The sequence below is a fragment of the Eretmochelys imbricata genome, chromosome 1 (assembly GCF_965152235.1).
Source record: "Eretmochelys imbricata isolate rEreImb1 chromosome 1, rEreImb1.hap1, whole genome shotgun sequence".
Taxonomy (NCBI): domain Eukaryota; kingdom Metazoa; phylum Chordata; order Testudines; family Cheloniidae; genus Eretmochelys; species Eretmochelys imbricata.
Genome location: NC_135572.1, coordinates 38788478 through 38808993, shown reverse-complemented (window position 1 = coordinate 38808993; position 20516 = coordinate 38788478). Strand labels below are relative to the sequence as shown.

General features: G+C 47.9%; 1 protein-coding gene across 1 annotated transcript in view; it reads right to left on the bottom strand.

The window, feature by feature from the left end:
- DDX10 (DEAD-box helicase 10) overlaps nucleotides 1–15897 on the bottom strand; it is a 328324-nt gene extending 312427 nt beyond the window's left edge. The window contains exons 1-5 of the mRNA XM_077808979.1: nucleotides 15673–15897; nucleotides 8202–8262; nucleotides 7865–7995; nucleotides 4943–5101; nucleotides 4390–4510 (exon numbers count right to left, since the gene is read on the bottom strand). Of these exons, the coding sequence (XP_077665105.1) occupies nucleotides 4390–4510; nucleotides 4943–5101; nucleotides 7865–7995; nucleotides 8202–8262; nucleotides 15673–15855 (655 nt within the window). The 5' untranslated portion in view covers nucleotides 15856–15897. The remainder of the gene's footprint in view (nucleotides 1–4389; nucleotides 4511–4942; nucleotides 5102–7864; nucleotides 7996–8201; nucleotides 8263–15672) is intronic.
- Between the last annotated feature and the right edge of the window lie 4619 nt (nucleotides 15898–20516).

Here is a 20516-nt window from a genome sequence, read left to right as displayed (position 1 = left end):
AGACATGTTAGAAAAGTATGTAAATGGTAATTTGGGCCATTCTATGTTAGATAGGCTAGAACTTTGAAATGCAAACCTGTATTAGAGAATTAGAGGTAATACTAATTGTATGTGTTTACATATATATTGTTAGATATGTAAACAGACAGTTTCTGTCTATTACTAAAGCTATTGATTTAGAGATCAAAAGGGAATATTAACATTTAGATAAATCTTGGGTGAAATAATGTCATGTTTATGTGTCTCTTTAAAGTTTAATGATAAACTGCTTAATGGATAAATTACCTTATGTTAATCCATATAGTATTTACTGGTGATGTTTAGGAAACAGAAGGTTACTTCAAAACCTATTGTTCTTCCAAGAACTCTGTACTGCCCAGAAACTGAATAAAGACTCTTGGGACCTGATCCTTTCATCTCAGATCTGCTTGATGCTTTACGCAAGGGAAGCATGAGTCGTAAGACTGAAATCTCCAGGCCCTCCTGGATCACCCTGGATATTAATGTTGGACTAACACATATGGACTAATTCTGAAAGAACTCTTTGCAACTACAAAGCTCACCATCTCTGCTATGAAACTCATCTCAGAACTGTATTCATGTCTGTATGTATACTGATCTTTTAACCAATACTCTTTCTTTTTTAAAAAATTCTAGTTTAGTTAATAAGAATTGGCTGTAAACATGTATTTGGGTAAGATCTGAAATATTCATTAACTTGGGAGGAAATGTGCCCGATCCTTTGGGATTGGTAAGACTTTCTTATATGATTAATAAGATTTTCAGTAACCCTCATCATATTTGATTGGGGTGTCGGGATGGAAGCCCAAGGCTGGGTTGCTATAAGGGAACTGTGTTTTGGCTTCTGGATAACCAGTAAGGTATTGTAGAAGCTGTTTTGTGCTGGCTTTGTAAAACTAAGTATTGGAAAATCCAGCAGCTTTGGGGATTGTTTGCCCCGTTCCTTGCAGTTTTCCCCAATTGAGTAAACTCAGTGTGGCCCCACTGGGACCCCGGTCCCAGTGGTGTAGTCTGGCTAGGATACACATTACCACAGATTAATTAGGTTTTTGGTTCAGAACTCCATGCATGTCAAAAATTAATTTTGATATTGGAGAGTTTAAAGGTTAAAAAAAAAAAAAAAAGTTACAATGAGTCACCCACAGTCATATGAAGATCTTAACAGAAAAAGCCTTCAAGAATTTTGCTCACAGAGGGGGTTGCCTTAAGAAAAAAGCCCCAGAGCAAGAACAGAAAAAATCTGTTAATGGCCAGTGATCAGAGAGAGGGTCTCCTTCACCTGCCCCAGATCCACTCCCTGCAGAAGCAATTAGAATGACATCCAAGCAAGCAAAAATTAAGAGCTTGAACAGAAGCTGACAGATCTTTGATTATAGGAAAAGCAAAAAAAAGAGGATATGGAAATAGAAGGCTATTTAAGGCATATGGATCGGCTGGCTGTTGAGATGCAACAGCAATCTGCCAGACATCAGCTCCAAGTCTTGGAAGAGCAGAAAAAGCTCCAACAGCCTGGAAATCCATCCCCTCATGACAACAGAAACTGGGGAAGAATTTGTCCCATTTACAAAGTTACTGAAGACAGAGAAATTTTGATCTACCTTTGAATGTCTATGTGAAATTTATCATATCCCAGGGGTACAGTGTATGCCTGTCCTGCTGACCAGATTGACTGGAACAGCAAGCGTTCAGTGAAATAGGTATGGATGAAGCTTTGAATTATGTAAAATATAAAGGTACTGTGTTAAAACATTTCAAGGTTACCTCTGAAACTTACAGGTTAAAATGTAGACATTTTAAAATGGCTAAAAATATTTCTTATGTGGAATGTGCTCATAAACTGTTAGGTTTTGTCAGGAAGTGAATTAATGGTGAGAAAGCTTTGGGGATTGTCTGTCCCACTCTCTGCAGTTTGCCCTAATTGAGTAACTTCAATGTGGCCCCCCTGGCACCCTGGTCAAAATCTGATTAAAGGGAGACGACAACAGGTCATATTGAAAAGTGAACTCTCAGGCTGAAAAGAGGTTACTAGTGGAGTTCCTCAGGGAATAGTCTTAGGCTCAGATCATATTAAAGAAGTTCTGTATTAAAATCACAAATGAGTTTGATTCCCCTCAGTTTAAATTCCAGGGTATTACTAATTAAGAGGTCTCTTGGTTTTTGGTACTGTTTCTCTCCCTCTATGTGTGAAACTTGCAAGCTGCTATTGCGTTAGAACATTCTAAGACAGAGTCTGTTCTCAAAGCAAATTCACACAGAGAGAGACTCAAAGCAATACTCTAACAGAAACAGCATCCAGAGACTCCCCGCCCTTTTGTTGTATTAACAATTGTAATTAAAATAGAGATAGAGGATGTATGTGGATGGATGCTTGGTGTGGATAATAACTGAATGATCAGGGAGGTGCCAGCCTAAGAATCCAGTGTCCATCGGCTGAACAAGCCGTCAAGTGGAAATAACCAGAGGACCCCCCAGAGGGCAGACTGGAATCCACCCAACAGCCTCAAGAATGGGAGAACCAAAGAACAAGATAACATCTAGCAGCACGGAGCCGTCAGGAATGTGCTATCTGCTGATTGATTCAGCAACAGCATGATGAAGCAATTCCCATAGACTGGCATGGGAAGAAATTCCTATAAAAATAGACTCTAAAAAGTGAACTTTGGGGTCTGATTGTGCAAACCAACTTCCAGGAGCATCAGATGAGCATCTGACAAGGCCCTGCTCCCTCCTCATGTCCAGGCCACCTGGCCAGTGGCTTGGCATGAGCAACTCTAAGGCTGGTAACTATGATAACAACCTTGCAGAACGTGTGTGTGTGTGTGTGTGTGAGAATGAATGTATGAATAAATATAAGATTGAATTGAATGTTATAGCTATAACTAACTGCTTACTATGATTCTTTCTGTATTCACAATAAATGTGGTATTTTGCCTTTTCCCCTTTAATAAGATCCTGCTGGTTTTTAATTTATTGGTATAACATTAGGTCCAATCTTATTTAACATGGTCATTCATGGCCTTGGCACAAAAAGTAGGAGTATGCTCAAAAAAATCTGTGGATGACACAAAGTTGGGAGGTATTTCCAATCCAGAGGAGGTCAGGAATATCATACAAGAAGATCTGCCTGACTTTGAAAACTGAAGTAATAGACATGGGATGCAATTTAATGGCGCAAAGTGCAAGGTCATGAACTTAGGGACTAACAACAAGAATTTTTGTTATAAACTGGGGAGTTATCACTTGAAAGGAACAGAGAAGAACAAAGACATGGGTGTACTGATTGATCACAGGATGACTATGAGCTGCTAATGTGATGCGGTCATGAAAAAGGCTAATACAGTCCTAGGATGTATCAGGCAAGGTATTTCCAGTAGCGATGTGGAAGTGTTAATACAATTATACAAGGCACTGGTGAGACCTTATTGCAATTTTGATCTCCCATGTTTAAGAAAGATGAATTCAAACTGGAACAGATGCAGAGAAGGGCTACTAGGATGACCCAATTAATAGAAAACCTACCTTATGAGAGGAGACTCAAAAAGCTTGGCTTGTTTAGCCTCAACAAAAGAAGACTGAGGGGAGATATGATTGGTTTCTATAAATACATCAGAGGGATCATTACCAGGGGAGAGGAGTTATTTAATTTTATCATCAATGTTGACACAAGAACAAATGGATATAAACTGGCCATCAGAATAAATTTAGGCTTGAAATTAGACGAAGGTTGCTAACTATCAGAGGAGTGAAGCTCTGGAACTGCCTTCCAAGGCAGTGAGGACAAAAAAACTTAACTGGCTTCAAAACTGAGCTTGATAAGTTTATGGAGGGGATGGTATGATGAGGCCGCCTACAATGGCATGTAGCCAGTCTGCGACTGCTAGCAGCAAATATCTTTAACGGCCGGTGATAGAACACTAGCTGGGGACAGCTCTGAGTTCCTACAGAGAATTCTTTCCCAGATGTCTGGCTGGTGGGTCTTGCCCACATGCTCAGGGTCTAACTGACTGCCATATTTGAGGTTGGGAAGGAATTTTCGCCTGGTCATATTGGCAGACACCCTGGGGGTTTTTTGCCTTTCTCCGCAGCGTGGGGCAGGGATCACTTATAGGGTTAAACTACTGTAAATGGTGGATTCTCTGTAACTTGAAGTCTTTAAATCATGATTTGAGGACTTCAGTAACTCATCCAGAGGTTATGGATCTATTAGAGGAGTGGGTGGGTGAGGTCCTCTGGCCTGCAATGTGCAGGAGGTCAAACTAGATGATCATGATGCTTCCTTCTGGCCTTAAAGTCTACGAATGTAAGTATATCATAATAGCGGAACATAAACAGTTTTTTATTTATAGCTTTCAAACATTTTTAACTTACTCAACATTTGGAGATCAGATGCATGGAAATATGACGTTTCATCCATGTGCTGTAGAAGCCGACCCGGCGTGCAAATAAGTATATTTATATGGTGGATTTTGTTGGCCTCTTGTTTCAGATCCTGAAATTTAATTAGAACAGTTTAGTTCTGATTACACACCTCTAAGCTGACCCAACACCAAGCCTACTCAAGCCATTTTAAACTGGCATCTCTTCAGCACACCCAGATCTCTTATTTGAATAGGAAGTGTTTCAGAATAACTTTTAAAGTGAAAGGTAGTCCTTGGCAAGGGAGTGCTGTTCAGACACCTTGCCTGGAAAGACAGAAGGCACAAGACTGAAGCTTCAAAAGACATAAGCAATAGAGCAGAGGAAAATACTGAGAAACAGTGATGCCGAGGTTCCCAGCAATTCCTCTTCTACCATGATGCAATGGTTCTCAGTAGCTGCTCATCTATCAGCTATCTCCCTGACAATTGTTCCTCTAAAGATAAAATGTGGTCATTTGTACTTCCCATACAAAAAAAATGAAAGTTTAAAAGGAGAAACAAACCTTTCCACCAATGATAAGGCCAGCTGAAAATTCATGATTCTTCCCCACTTTACGCAGAACCTCAAAGGTCTGGTATGCCAATTCCCTCGTAGGCGATATTATCAGAACTCCCAATCCATCCATCGATGTCCACTGTTGGCGATATAACCTTTCCAAAGCCTGAAAAATTTACAGCAGTTTCATTTCAAAACCTATAATTTCTACTGTATAATATGTAACCAAGGTAAGAAATAATTAAAAAGGCAGATAATATAAACTCAGCACTTATTTATATCAATATACACATTACACTTGGGAGGGCTTCAGTTTAATTATTGTTCTATCCTAAACGGTACTACTGATATTATTTGCTAAAGAAAAGCTCCCAAATAATGCAATATGAAAAAGACGGGGCAGGACTGCACCAAGAGACAATCTGTAGATTAAAACAATTGCAATGTATAATGAATCCAACACTTAACACTATCCAATCAAGTCTGTATAGTCTATATGAGAATGGGATTCAGGTACAGAGTTGTACAATACTAACCCTTCTGTTGGGTACCAGAAATAAGGGTTAGTATTATTATGGGTACAAGAAATAAGGAGAACAAGTGGAGTACATAATTCAGCTGTAATATTTCTGGGTTACCCCTGGGGGAATTCTGCACCACTGTGCATGCACAGAATTTGTGTTCCCTGATGATTTCTTTGTTTCCCTACAGATAACCGACTTTTGAGGGGGAAGCAAAGGGAAGCTACAAAAGCGGTCATATGACCCTCCCCAACAGTATGTTTCGGTTGCCAAGGGCAGCCAGCAGAGAGGTAAATCACTGTGGGGCGGGACTGGGGAAGACCCAGCTGGTGGCATCTACCCTGTGCTGAGCTCAGCTGCTAATCCCAGCTCAGCTGGGCAGGACAGGACTTCCTCTTCCCCCGCACAGCATCCAGGGCCAGATCAGATCCACCCCCAGATTTCTCCTCCAGCTGTAAGAAGCTCTGCAAACTCCCCCTCCCCACCGTGCTTCCTGCACACATCAGTCCTCAGCTGCAGTGGGAGGGATCACTGTACAGAGAGCTGTTCCCCCATCCGTCCAACCCTGTACCTCCAGACTCCCTCATATGCAGACCCTCCTGCCGAGCCTCACTCCCCTGTACCCAGAACCCCCCCAATTAGCCGCACTTCCCCTGCACCACCCCACCGAGCCACCCGCACCCAAATCCCCACCCTACCGAGCCCCAACCTGCTGCACCTGGACCCCAAACTCACTGAGCACCACTCCTCCAGCATCTGGACATCCCTCCACAGTCAGACTCCCCTGCTGAGCTCTATCCTCCCCACACTCAGACAACCCCCCGCACTGAGCCCCAATCACCTTCACCTGGACCCCCATGCAGAGCCCCATTACCTTTGCACCCAGAACCCCCCAACAAGCCCCTGTGCATCCAGGTCCTCCCCTGCACCCGGATCCCCCACTGAGCTGCCAGCAACCAGATTGCCTCACACAGAACCCTCTCACCCCACACCTGGATTCACCCCCACACTAACCCCTCCACACTTGGATTCTGCCTTGCTGAGCCTTCCTGCCCACACCTAGTGCACCTGGCATGGAGGGGCAGGGCTCTGGGGTGTTTCTGGGGCAGACCCAATCCTTGCGCTGTATCAGGGTTGGGTGCAGCCTCACCGATGAGTCCGTGTCTCCTGGGGAGGGGGAAGAGCTGCACAGTGATCTCCCACCTCTGTGCAGCCAGTGACCTGTGCTCCCCAATGCAATGCTGGAGCCTCCGCATTAATTTGACAAATAAAATTTGCAGAATTTTAAAATATCGTGAGCAGAATTTTTCTTTTTTGGCACAGAATTTTCCATTTTTTGGTGAGAATGCCCTCAGGAGTACTGGGCTCACACTTACAAGGCAGTACCACTGCTGAAACAAAACATTCCAACTAAAGGTACTGCTGCCACGATGCAGGTCCACTTCTGCTATTACAGATTCACACACTGTCAAATTGTTGTGTTCAGCTATACAACAAAAAGATTTCACCAAGGCTGATATGATATCCCTACTGATGGTGCTTTCCACAGCCACAAAAGAGATCAAAACTTGTTTTCTAGCCTCCTTCTATATGACACTTAGTCCCAGTTATCACTAGGCTCCTTCTCTACAAATCCTTTTAAATGCGTGGACATAAAAATGGATACAACTGTTTCAAGAGCTGTATTTCTCAATTACAGATATAAATTAAACAACATCATTTTCCTTCTTTGCTACAGTATGCAGAAGATTGTTCCCCCCGTTTCCAAAACCTAAACGTTTATTTTCTAATTGGGAGATCTAGCATAAAGCACATTCTAGTTTCTGAGAGGTTGCCTAAATACCCATTTCTGTTCCCACTGTTTTGATATTTACTTTAATGGAAGTGGATTGGGCCCTAAATTAATAATCTACATTGAATGCTAATCGTTAGTCTCATAATTTAAAACCAAATTAACAGCCTCCCGTCCACCAACCTGATCACCATTTGATTGGTTCCTCAATTTATATGCCAAATTGAAAAAAATCCTTTCTATAATACTAAAGAAAATAAATACAAAGTCTGACTTTCCAGTGCCCCTGCCAACAAAGCCGCATTCACACTGCCACTTCCATCGGCAAAACATTTGTCTTTCGAAGGGGGGGGGGGGGGCTTTTTTAAGAATCTGTGAAAGACAAAACTTCAGACAAGCCCAAAGTGTCAAAACATTTCTAGAGACAAAATATACCCAGACCATCTACAAAACCTCAGACAGCAATACGTAAGTTAGTCTGTCATAGTTTTATGTGAACAAATATTACAGTCAAATTATGTCTCCTCCTGGCTCCGATTAACCAAAGTATGTGTTTAATGTACAATACATCCACTTTACATAGCTCAAGCTTCCAATGAGAAGGTAAGTTACTTACTGGGATAACAAAAGCCAAGGTTTTGCCTGATCCAGTCTTTGCAGCTCCAAGTACATCTTTACCTTGTAAAGACAAGCCTATAGTCTGCCTCTGTATCTCAGTTACCATGCGATACTCTGCTTCTTGCAAACCTAGTATTTGGGAAAGGAGGGGAAAAAATTCTTACTTTTTGCCTTGGACAATGATATATTTTCCCAAAAGGAAAAATATTGCAGGTAGCAACATTATCTTGGAACTCTGATATTTAAAAACAAAAACTCCTTAAACTCCCAATGAATAAGACTGGTTAAAATTGATCTTTTATTCAAATACCTTTCCTAAGAACTGTTGCACTTACCTTTCAATGTTTTCTTTGACAATGGGAAATCTGAAAATCTTTCAATTTCATTGGGTTTTATCTGAAACAAAAGGATTTAATCAATGCTAGGATATAAGAATACCATAGAATTTAAATCACATCGTTTGCTGGTAACATTGGTAGAATTTTTAGTGGGTTAATTCAAGGAGTACTCAGCAATCAACCTCAACCAGCTAACTGGAGATAAAAGATCCACACAATTACATATAGGTATAGTTTGACTTCTACATTTGGGGGACCAGCTTCAGTCAGTCCAATAGGACTCTGCATGGGGGGCAAATTCCACAACTGTTGAGGCTTGCAGTTGGGGGGGGGGGGAACCTCCCTCCTCCCCCCTAAACTACACCCATGCATCTACATTAGGTTTATCTAACCCTGTCAATTTTTCCTAATCTAGACACATTTTAAAATGTGGAAAGTGGAACAAAATATGCACTTAACATTGCTCTACAATAGTAGCAGTTCAATTTAGATCTTAAATGTAATCATCTAAGGTCTTCAGAGACATCCAATTGTAACAATATGCTAAGAAACATAATCAAGGTTTAAGCATTCCATATGCTACTTGCCAAGAAGCCCAAGGCATGACATGCAATTAAATGTTCATACTAAATAGCTGATAAAACAGTATCAAACCTAAGAGCAGAATTTCTCTAGATTTTTCTGAACTTGTCCCACCACTGGGGACCCTCTGCTTCTCCCCCAGCACCTCCAGGGCCTCTGTGCTCCCCCCCTACACACACACCCTGACTGACCCCTTCCTTGCCTGCCCCACCCCCAGAGGCCCTAGCGTGTGGAGGAAACTGACCATGGGAGCTGCATTTGGAAAACCCCGGCTCCTGGAGGAGGGGACCCACCTGTATGGCACAGCAAGTAAGAGCTCCGACTGGAGCAGGGGTATGTGCCATGAGCAGATATCCGGTATGGAACTCGGGGGGGGGGGGGGGGGGGGCACCGCCCTCCCTAAATGGCAGCCCTGGCCAAGGCTCCCACAGCTTTCCCACAGCTGCTTGCGTCAGCCCCACACCTCTGCAGGGCGGGCACAGCAACGAGGACAAGGGTCACGCACTGGCTGTATGGAGGTGGGAGATCACTCTGAAGCCCCCTGCCACCACTGAGACATGGACTCAGAGGTGAGGCTGCACCCGATCCTGACACAGTGCCTCCCCAGAAACACCCAGGGACTCTGCCTGTCTGCTCTGAGCAAGAGGGACAGAGTCTCACACGGACACCAAGCCCTGGCCCTTGATCCAGGTATGGGGCAGGCAGGCTCAGCCTGGCAGGATCCAAGTGTGAAGGGGCTTAGTGTGGAGGACCCAGGTGTGCAGTGAGGGTCTTGTGTGGGGAAATCTGGATGCAGGAGGCTCAGTGAGAGTTCCAGGTGTGTGTATGGGGGGAATCTAGATGCACAGGGTCTCATTGGGGGGGTGCAGGGGGAATGGGACTCTGCAGGGTGTCCAGATGAAGGTGGTTGGGGGTCAGCAGCAGAGTCTGGATGCTGGGGAGTCAGCATGGGGGTCCAGCTGCTGGGGGTCTGGATGCAGGGGGGAGGAGCCCGGCAAAGATCCAGATGCAGGGGGGTGGGGCTCTGCAGGGTAGGTCTGGATGCAGAGAGTCTCCAGTTGCAGGGGTGGAGGTTTGGGTGCAGGTGGCACCAGGTGTGGTGTGAGGATTGGCAAGGGGTGGGCCTGGATGCATGGAGGTTGGGCAGATGGGGCAGCAACTCTCAGTACAATGAACCCTCCCCCCCCCGCCCCTGCAGATGAGGCGCAATGGGGACAGGAAGTGAGGGGGGGAAACAGTTTCCTGGGAGTGGATCTGACTCAGCCCTGGCCACTGCTTGCAGGGGAAAAGAAAGTTCTGTCCTCTTCTGCCCCCAGCCCGGACTAGCAGCTGAGCCCTGCCCCCTCCCCGCAGTGATTTACCTCTCTGCCAGCTGCCAGGGGCACCCAAAATGATGCACCCACACTGCTGGGGAGAGGCACATGACCGCTCTTGTAGCTTCCCTTTGCTTCCCCATTAGAAGTCATTTTTCTGCAGGGAAGCAAAGAAATCTGTGGGCGACATGAATTCTGTGGGCATACAGTAGCACAGAAGTCCCCCAGGAGTACTCTAGATATTCAGAACTCTACAGTACTTAACCCTAGCTATTAGAGAGGTAACTTCTCCCTCCGTAACCCTGGCCTACCAGATATGCTTCACCAGAAAAATGAATAAGGCAGACTTGCAAGTTATGAAGACAGGACTTTCACAAGAGCTGAACTTACACTATTGCTTATGTCAGTGTAGCGTATGTCACTCAGAGTGTGAAAAACCCACCCCCGAGCAATATAAGTTATATTGACTTAAAGCGGTGTCTACATCGCACTATGTCGATGGGAAACGCACTCCCACCAACACAGCTTCCGCCTCTCGTTGAGGTGGAGTAATTACATTGACAGGAGAGTGCTCTCCCATCGACATAGTGCGGTAGTGAAGACAAGCCCTTATTCCCCACCAGATATGCCTGACCACTGAAATAACCACTTTCAGAAATAAACGTGAGTCTCCTCTAAAAGGTCTTGCTTTATTACAATAATTCTTTCACACACATACCCCCTCCCAGAATCAAGATGTTGCTCTTGCAGGCTGCAAATAAAGAAGAATTGTTAAATATCTGGCAGGTGATCAGGTACTACGTGATGGGGGACTGGCAAACAGAGACAAAGTTCTGAACTCAGTCATCTTACAACATTTTAATTCTAAAATTTTCTCATTTAGGAACAATGAACTCACACAACCTTCTTCACAAAGGCAGAAATCTGGACTTCTAAATTTTAATGCTGCTCTGAATGTAAATTCATCACCATGCTGCAGCCTCTTTCTCCTATACTGACCTCAATTTAGTACTTCAATGTTGGCATCAGTCACGCTGGCAAAGTGATGGAAAAGATCCATAGCTTCTGTGACATTGGCTAAGCAAGCAGCAAAATGAGACTGCTGCTTATTATGTTAAGAAGAGATTAAAGTTAAAGGAGTGAGTTGTGCTGGCCAAAATAATGGCATCTTTGAGAACCCTGTGCACCTTACAAAATGTGTGTAACCCCTAAGTAGTGCATACTGCACAGCCTACCTAACTTAGCAAGTCAGATCAAAGTGAAATAACCAATGCTCAGCAAACCAAGTCATAATGTCACCCAGCCAAGACTCAACTTCTCCATGCCTCAGGTGATCATATCTGGAAAATGAGGCTAACAAAGCTTCATACTTAGATTGTACTTTTTCCGTCAGTAGATTTCAAAGCATTTTACAAGAGCAGACAACCGTAATCATCTCCATTTTACAGTTGCCTGCACAACATACAGAAATAGGCATTTCATGTCAGAGGCACTGCAATCTAGTGGATAAATTATGGGCCTAACTCCCCTGCCCTCCTGCCCCCAAGAGATCAGGGTTCTGCCACAAATTTGCTATGCAACCTTTGTCAAATCACTTCAACTCTGTTCCTCCAGCTCAAAAAGATGCATGGACATTCCCCAAAAGGCAGGGGTAATTTCTGAAAGTTAATCCACCACGCCAACTCAGAGGCCAACCACCAAAACACTAATTTTTCACTGTTTATATCACCATTTACTTCACCAATGGTGAAAACTGGACCGTTTCTATTAATGGCAATTTCTGAAACACTTCACTTACTTACGCACAAGCCAATATCAAAGGCGACCCACATTTCAAATTTTACACTGTGATGCAAGGTAGTGGCAGACAGAGAAACACAAAGAAACACTAGAAACTTTGCAAATATTTCAAAAAGGAACGATTTTAAGTCCTTTAACCTCAAGAAATCCTTAATATAATCCAGGCCGAACATATTTCAATGAGGCTTAATCCTAAAAATCTGAAGGTATGAGGATTTCCCCGACCCACTTCCTTTGGAATTTCAACAGTAATTCCAATCAGCATTCTAACAGGGCTGTGGTTACAGCTTTAATTTCAAAGAGGTTAGTACCTCTCCATATTAAACGACACATACCTGCAAAAAGAGAACGAGAGTCACGCAACTCCAGAAACACAGACTTTTACCATTTGAGCCGAAGGAAGATCTTTCTTAGTTGTCAGCTATACAACAGCTCTTTTCTTTCTAAAAGGCAACCAGGTAAGGTGCTCTCTCACACAGTGCCTAACTGTGCTACCACTAAAGTCAGTAAAAAACTGGTGTTAAAATCAGAGCAGGATTGGGCCCAAATGTAACCCCAAAAAACCCTAATACCTTTGTTTAGCTACAACCCTTATTTTCCCCTTCCATATGTAGCCAGCATAGAACAATAATCAAAATATAATTCTATATAAAGTCTGAAGATGTAGTAACAGGTCATTTTTAAGCTAGAAGGAGACAAAGAAACTAAGGTGCTTTTAATTATGGCAAGTAACTTAAGCAATTTTATTTAACAATCTTCAGGCCAAATGACTTTTCCAAGATAAAGTCACAGGAGTTCTAATATGGAGTCGTACAATGGAAGCTTGCTGAATCCTTATCTATGGAGAGGTTACTGCCTCTTCATAAAAACTAGGGCCCTACCAATTTCAGGGACATGAAAAAGGTGTCACAAACTGTGAAATAAGACATTTCCTGTGAAATCCAATCTCCCTATTATGCTGCGAGTGCCGGGCTCCTGCCAGGGCTCAGGGTTTCCACCTCCACTGCTCTTGCCAGGGCTCAGGGCACCCAGGCTTCCACCTCCATGGCTCCTGCTGGGGCTTGGGACACCCGGGCTCAGGGCTTCCACCTCCACAGCTCCTGCGGGGACTCAGGGCTTCCACCTCTGCAGATTCTGCCAGGGCACAAGGTGCCCATTTTTTCAGGAGCCCCCACACTGGCCAGGGCTCCTGGGCACAATTAATCTGCCACTGGCTGGGACTAACAGCTAGGAGCCCCTCGCTGAAGTGCTCCAAGTAGCAAGGGGGAGATCACACCCACCCCCGGGAACCTCCTCCAGCTGCAGGAAGCTCTGGAGCTGCTGCCCAGCCTGGGAGCTTCCTGCAGCCCAGGGAGATATCCAGAGGTGGGTCTGATCTCCCCCTGGGAGGGGCCATGCAGGAGAAGAACAAGTCCTGTCCATCCCTAGCCGGCTGGGGCTAGCAGCTAGGGGCCTCTGGCTGGGGCGCTCACAGCATCACAGGGGGAGATCAGACTCATCCCAACTTCTGGAAGCCTCTTCCTGCAGGAAGATCCGCGGCTGCTGCCTTCAGAGCCCAACTCTGAAGGCAGCATAGAAGTAAGCGCGTCACTCCTGCAACCCCCCTAGAGCAGCCTTGCAACCCCCCAACAATCCCCTTTTGGGTTGGGACCCCCACCGTTACAACATCCTGAAATTTCAGGTGTAAATATATGAAAACGTGAAATTGACTTATTTTCAAATCTGATGGCCGTGAAATTGACCAAAATGGACTGTGAATTTGGTAGGGCCCTAATAATAAAAGAAAGTTTATCACTGCTGTACTCAGTCTCATAGTGTGCTCTACCACAAATGTGACAAAACCCAATACAAGAATATATCACCAATTATGGGTTTTGCTCACAAGAGTGAAACAAGCCTAATCGAGGAAACCATACACTCATGCCCACACAGTAGTCTTAAATAGATAGATTACTCTGTGCTTCATCCCACATGTAGTGAAGGTTGACTGACATGTTCCGTCCAAGGGGTGGCTGCAATTCAGCAAAGGATGAAATAATACCATGTGTAAAGCACTGAGATCCTTCAGGATAAAAGGCACCATATGAACATAAAGTGTTATTAATAGTCACAGCCACACATCTAATAACCAGAGGACTAAAACTGTAACCAGAGTTTGGTTCAAATGATTCCTTTCCTGCTCAGTGGGGTCCAAGAGCTGTGCTATGGTGAGAACGCCAATCCCCATGCCCCTTACTTGACTACTGGTAGAGGAGAAGGGCTTGCTCCTGAACTCACATATTTTTCTGTTAGATTTGGCTACCAAGTGCCTGTTTAATTTGATGGTTTCCCAGTCTGCTGAGAGGAATGGAAATCTTCTTCTCTCCAATACACAAACTCATCCCTGCTGTCTGGTTAGAGGGAACCAATACCATTCTCTCCATCCATCCCTATTCTCTCCCGTTCCTATCAGCTGCTTCTTCCCTTCTCCGAGTTTTGCTTTTTAGGCTATGGCTGCATTACAGCTCATACAGCGGCACAGCTGTTGTACTGTAAGGACTCCCATATAGCCACTTTATGCCGGCAGTAGAAGGATCTCCTGCCAGCATAATTAAACCACCCCCAACAAGAGGCAGTAGCTATGCCAGCGAGACAGCATCTCCTGCCGACACAGTGCTATTCACTCCAGTGCTTTTGTCGGTGAAACTTATGTCAGTCAGGGGTGTGCTTTTTCACACCCCGACCAACAAGTTTTACTGACAAAAGTGCTAGTGTAGACAAAGCCTTAATCACCACACAGGATCTCATCCTGACTGGGTAGCAGTGTCAGAGCAAAACTGAAGAGATCCCAGTTGCCCTCTGACACTCCTGCTGGGGAAACCAGTGAGATAAGAATCATGTCAGTTGCACTCTACAGGTGGGGTCCTAATGGTTAAGGAAACCTTCCCACTTGCTGAAGTGGAGAGGCATTTTACAAACATCCATAATAGATAAGCACCATCCCCAAGAACAAAAAGATTGCAACTAGTACAGAATGAAGCACTCTCCCCCCACAATCACGCACTCACTTCTTCCCCCCCTGCAATCTTCACACCTAGATACCTCTAGCCCCTCTCCCCCGGACCATGGGTGACTCAGCTGACACCAGCTAATATCCCCCTCATTCCTGGACATTGCTGCTCTAGTAGGCTGATGCCATCACATCTCCCACAGCAATACCACAGCTGAGCTACACCCCAGCCAAGCCCATGTCTCCCCCCATATAAACTCCACGTGGAGCCACCTCAACCTGACTGATTCCGGATCAGGATTTATCTTCTCAGTGAATGTCTCCCTTGACCTCCAGAAAGGGCCATTCTAGCTGGTCAATGCCTCTCAGTGGGTGAGCTCGAGCTCCAGTCAGCACCACTCTAGCCAGATAAATACCCTCTTCTCCTAGTAAGTGCCACTCACTTCTGAGATAACTCCTCCAGCCAAACCACGCCTTCTCTGGAGGGCTCCTCTGGGCATCACCCACTGGGTGCCCCCTTCACCTCCAGGCAGCGATGCTCCAGTCTAGCAATGCCCCTTTTCACCACCAATAGGTGCCCCTACCCTGGCTAGCACCACCTCTCCCCAAGGCAATCCCGCACCCACCGGACAGGCAGACAGTGCCCCCTGCCCCCCGCCGGGTGCCCCGCACCCCAGGACACCCCTACTCGACGATGGGAAATGCCCCACCCCAGGCAGCACGGCTCCCTCCCCATGCTCTATCCCCCTCGCTCCCCCGGGGATAGCGTGGCCCGGCCCCTCACCTCCGGGTAGCGCTGCTCCAGCCGGGCGATCCCCTCGCGCTCCACCTCCCACTCCGGCCGCTTCCGCTGCTTCTGCTGCAGCCGCAGCTTGTTCTTGCGCTTGGTGTATTTCTTCTTCCAGCGCTCGAAGCTGCGCACCGGGTCCGGGCCCCCGCCGCCCGCGCGGCGCCCCGAGCCGCCCATGCCGCGCGCGCCCGCCCGCCCGCTCGCAGCCTCCTGCAGTCCCGGCCTGGGACCAACACGCGCTGCGGCGGCTGCCGCTGCCGGGACCGTCGCAGGGAGAGCGCGTCACCCGGCCCCGCCCCTGGGGCTGCCCGGACTCCTCCCACAGGCCGGCGTGGGGACCGAGGCCCAGCTCTGAGGGATGGGGGCGGGGCCAGGGACCGGCCTGGCTCGGCCCAGCGCAGGGCTTGTGTCCTGCTCAGTGCGGGCTCCCTGTGGCGCGAGGCCCCCTGCTCGTTGCCTGGCAGCCGGCCTGCGCTCAGTCTAGGGTTGCCAACTTTCTAGTCACCAACGCTGAACACCCTAGCCCCGCCCCTTCCCCGAGGCCCCGCCCCCGATCCCTACATTCGCCCTCCTTCGGCGGCTCGTTGTCTCCCGCCCCCTCTTACTTTCACTGGGCTGGGGCAAGGAGATGGGGTGCGGGAGGGGGTGAGGACTCCGGCTGGGGGTGTGGGCTCTGGGGTGGGGCCAGGGATGAGGGGTTTGGGGTGCAGGAGGGGGCTCCAGGCTCGGGGGTGGGGCTGAGGGATTCCGAGCAAGGGAGGGGGTTGCAGGTTGAGGCAGGGGGTTGGGGTGCAGGAGGGGCTCCAGGCTGGGGGGGTGAGGCTGAGGGATTCGGAGCAAGGGAGGGGGTTGCAGGTTGAGGCAGGGGGTTGGGGTACAGGAGGGGGTGAGGGCTCTGGGGTGGGGCTGGGGATGAGGGGTTCAGGGTGTGGGAGGGGGCAGGGGGTTGGGGTGCAGGCTCTGGGGTGGGGCTGGAGGGTGCTCCAGGTTTGGAGGGGCTGGGGCAGGGGGTTGGGCAATGGGCTTACCTCACAAGCTGCCGGGCAGCGCAGTTAAGGCAGCTCCCGGGCAGCACAGTTAAGGCAGGCTGTCTGCCTGTCCTGGCACTGTGCTGCGTGCGCCCCGGACGCACCCAGCAGGTCCAGGTTCTAGGCGGGGGGCCAAGAAGCTCCACACGCCGCTCTCGCCCACAGGCTCTGCCCCCTACACCAGCTCCCATTGGCCAGTTCCCGACTAAAGGGAGCTTGAAGCTGGTGCTCCTGGCAAGGGCAGCGTGTGGAGCTCCGTGGCTCCCCCCGCCTAGGAGCCAGACCTGCTGCCTCTTTCTGGGGCACAGCGTGGTGCCAACCAGGACAGGTAGGGACTAGCCTGCGTTGGCAGTGCTGACTGGAGCCACCAGTGTCCCTTTTTGACCAGGTGTTCCGGTCGAACACCGCACACCTGGTCACCCTAGCTCAGTCCCATGCAGGTCACGCGCCTGTCAACAACCTCCTAAGGTTGCCAATTTTCTAATCACGCAAAACCGAACACCCTTGCCTTGCCACTTGCCCTGAGGCCCTGCCCCTTCTCAGAGGCCCTGACCTCCACTCACTCCATCCCCAGTCCCTCCATTGCTCGCTCTCCCCTTACTCTCCCTCACATCGCTCGCTCTCTCCCCCTCCCCTCACTCACTATCACCAGGCTGGGGCAAGGGGTTGGGGTGCGGCAAGTGGTGTGGGCTCCAGGAGGGAGTTTGGGTAAAGGAGGGGGTTCCGACTTGGGTCAGGGGATTGAGGTGCAGGAGGGGGTGTGGGGTGCGGGCTTCGTGTGGAAGTTTGGGTGAGAGAGAGGTTTCCGACCTAGGCAGGGGGTTGGGGTATGGGTGGGGGTTCAGGGTGCATGCTCCGGATGGGCAGCGCTTACCTGAGGTGGCTCCCAGACGCAGCCAGCATGTCTGAATCCTAGGCGCAGGGGTGGCCAGGTGGCTCTGTGCGCTGCCCGCGCCTGCAGGTGCCACTCCCGCAGCTCCCATTGGCCGTGGTTGCCGGCCAATGGCAGCTACGGAGCCGGCACTCAGGACATGGGCAGTGCATGGAGCCCTGTGGCTCCTGTGCCTTGGAGTGGAACATGCCAGCCGCTTCCGGGAGCTGCGCGGAGCCAGGGCAGGCAGGGAACCTGCCTTAGGCCCGCTGCACCATCAACCAGACGTTTAGCAGCCTGGTCAGCAGAGCTAACTGGAGCTGCCAGGGTCCCTTTTCAACTGGACATGCCAGTCAAAAACTGGACACCTGGCAACCCTACCCCCATGGGACACAGGCCTCCAGCATGACAGCAAAGCCGCCCCAGGGCAAAGGAGCGTTGGAAATGGTGTGTCCACACAAAAGAGAACCAAAAAGCTTGACACAAACGGGACATTGTCTTGTTTAGACTAAATAACTTGGGAAAGTAAATAGTGAACACAACGGGAGGTGGGGTAAAGAGAAGGGCAGGTTCCCAGGGGTTGTAAAAGCAGGTTCAACAATAAAGACAGAGGACCAGATCCCAAATGAGTATAAATCATCATAGTTCTGTAATGCGGCTCTGCCAGTTTACATCTGCTGAGGCCCGGAGTATCATCGTATAGAAAGAGCAGACAAAGTATGGGACTATCAAACATTCACGTGGGCCAGGAGAGACATAGACACATATTAATTATTTCTTATTATGGTGACGTTGGAAGCATCCAGTCAGGATGAGGCTCCCGTTATGGTGTGAACATTTGGAAGACACAGTCTGCCCAATGCCAGTCCATTTACTGAGACACACACTCAGCTCCGCAAGTCACAGAAAGAACTCTTTCCACAGTATGCATCCGATGAAGTGAGCTGTAGCTCATGAAAGCTTATGCTCAAATAAATTGGTTAGTCTCTAGGGTGCCACAAGTACTCTTTTTCTTTTTGCGAATACAGACTAACATGGCTGTTACTCTGAAGAAAGAACTCTATGGCTGCCATAGGCAGTGGGTGGCTAGGGATGGAGTGGGTTCACTCCCCCCAAATCTACTTTTTGAGCCACCCCACCACCTGTGTACATGTCCAGTTCAACAAATGAAGCCCTGTCTCCAACAGGGCCAGGGTGGGGGATGGGCATAGCAGGAGGAGGGCCCCACCTGCATGCTGGATTCCCACAGGCGGAGCTAGATTCCTCAGTCCTGGCAGGGGGTGCTGGCTCCTGACTCCTAAGTGGTGCTTCCTGGCTGGGAATGTTTTCTGGGACAAGGCAAGAGTCCTGGGGCGGAGATCCTGACGGGATTGGAGGGCAAAGAAGGAGAGTCCTGCGGGAGGGGAAAGATCCTAAAGTAATGGGAGGAACTGAGGGAGGAGAGAAGAGATCCAGAGTTATAGCGGGTGGGAAAGGAGAGTCCTGGGGGAGGTAACCTGGATCCCCAATCCCCCACCTTAGGAAAATTCTGGTAGCACCCCTGATTGTGATGGTCCTTAGTTCCTATAGGGAGTTTGTTCCACAGTCTCATACTGGCCCCCAAGAAAACGAACTCTGTCTTCTTCACAGACAAGCTTTGCCCTTATGGTAGAAAGTTCCATTGTGTCAGTCCAGAGGAGCAGAGCTGTTGCCTATGGTCTTAATCCCAAATCTTTAGACAGTCTTTTAGCTACTCTGGGCCAGATCTTAATTTTTGGCAGGGCTTAGCCCTCGCACCTTTTTACATAGGGGGGCACAGTCTTCTGTCAATGGCATGCAAGGCATGACCTTTCACATACATTGTGTGCAAAGTCACACTGTGTCAATGAGGCCACTGTTCTTGCTTGAACAAGGTTTTAACTCAACCCATAACAAGGGTTCAGCCAGCTCATAACAGCTCCCTGCCTCCACACTCAGAGTTTAGAGTGGTAGGAAGGTGAAGCAGACTGACTTTGCTCGTGACCTCAGTGGAGCTCATCTTATCTTTCTGGCTAGTAAATTCCATTCTGTGGCTAATGGGTATCTGGTAATTTTTTCCTAAAAGGTGACTTGCAAATGGAAAAATAAAAAGGGCTGGTCTCCTTTTTACTGTGTATAATGCATGAAGACATCCTGAAAGGTTTGGTCAAAAAATTCTGATTGTTTATGAGTTTATTTTATTTTCTTCAGCTTTTTTTTTTCACATCAGCAAGTCAGAGGCAGTTTAGGGATTTGTGGGGCCCTGGGCCAGAGCAAGTGGAAGGCTCCTTCCCCACCCCTTCCGCCTACATTCCCTTCTTCTCCTCCCCCTCCCCCTGTCACTTCTGCCGGGGAAATGGTGTTGGGGTATGGGGCTTGCCCCACCCTACCAGGCACTCCTGGCAGGGAGTGGGATCAGGGTGCAGGGGTGTCCATTTTTCCGGGGCCCCCCAATTGGCCGGGGCCCCTGAGCACAGGCCCCGTTGGCCCAGTGGCTAATCCGCCACTCGTCTTGCCTACCCTGAAAGATGCATCAATGACTGAAGAGCTAGTGAAATTATGACAGGTCAAGAGGCTGAAAGTTGAGCAATTGAAAGGAGAAGATGGTTTAATCAGACTTTTCAAAACTGTTTGTTTATTTTTGTGAGCATCTCTTAGGCTCCAGATGTCTGGTATGTTATGCCTGAGACTTTCAGTATGTATGGCTGAAGGGGAAGGAACGGTGATATTTTATTTACAGTTCACCTTTAAAGGCATCCTGGATATCTGGCTTTCAACATCAGCAGTACTAAACATCAGATACCCCCTTTGCCATTCATCTGGAAAATGGCACAGAGAATGACAATGCAGGATGTCCAAACTATGCCCAAATGACAGTCATCTTGACAACCTTCCAGGAAGCATCTAATTTGAACAAAACAAAGGAGGGTCACAATCACTCT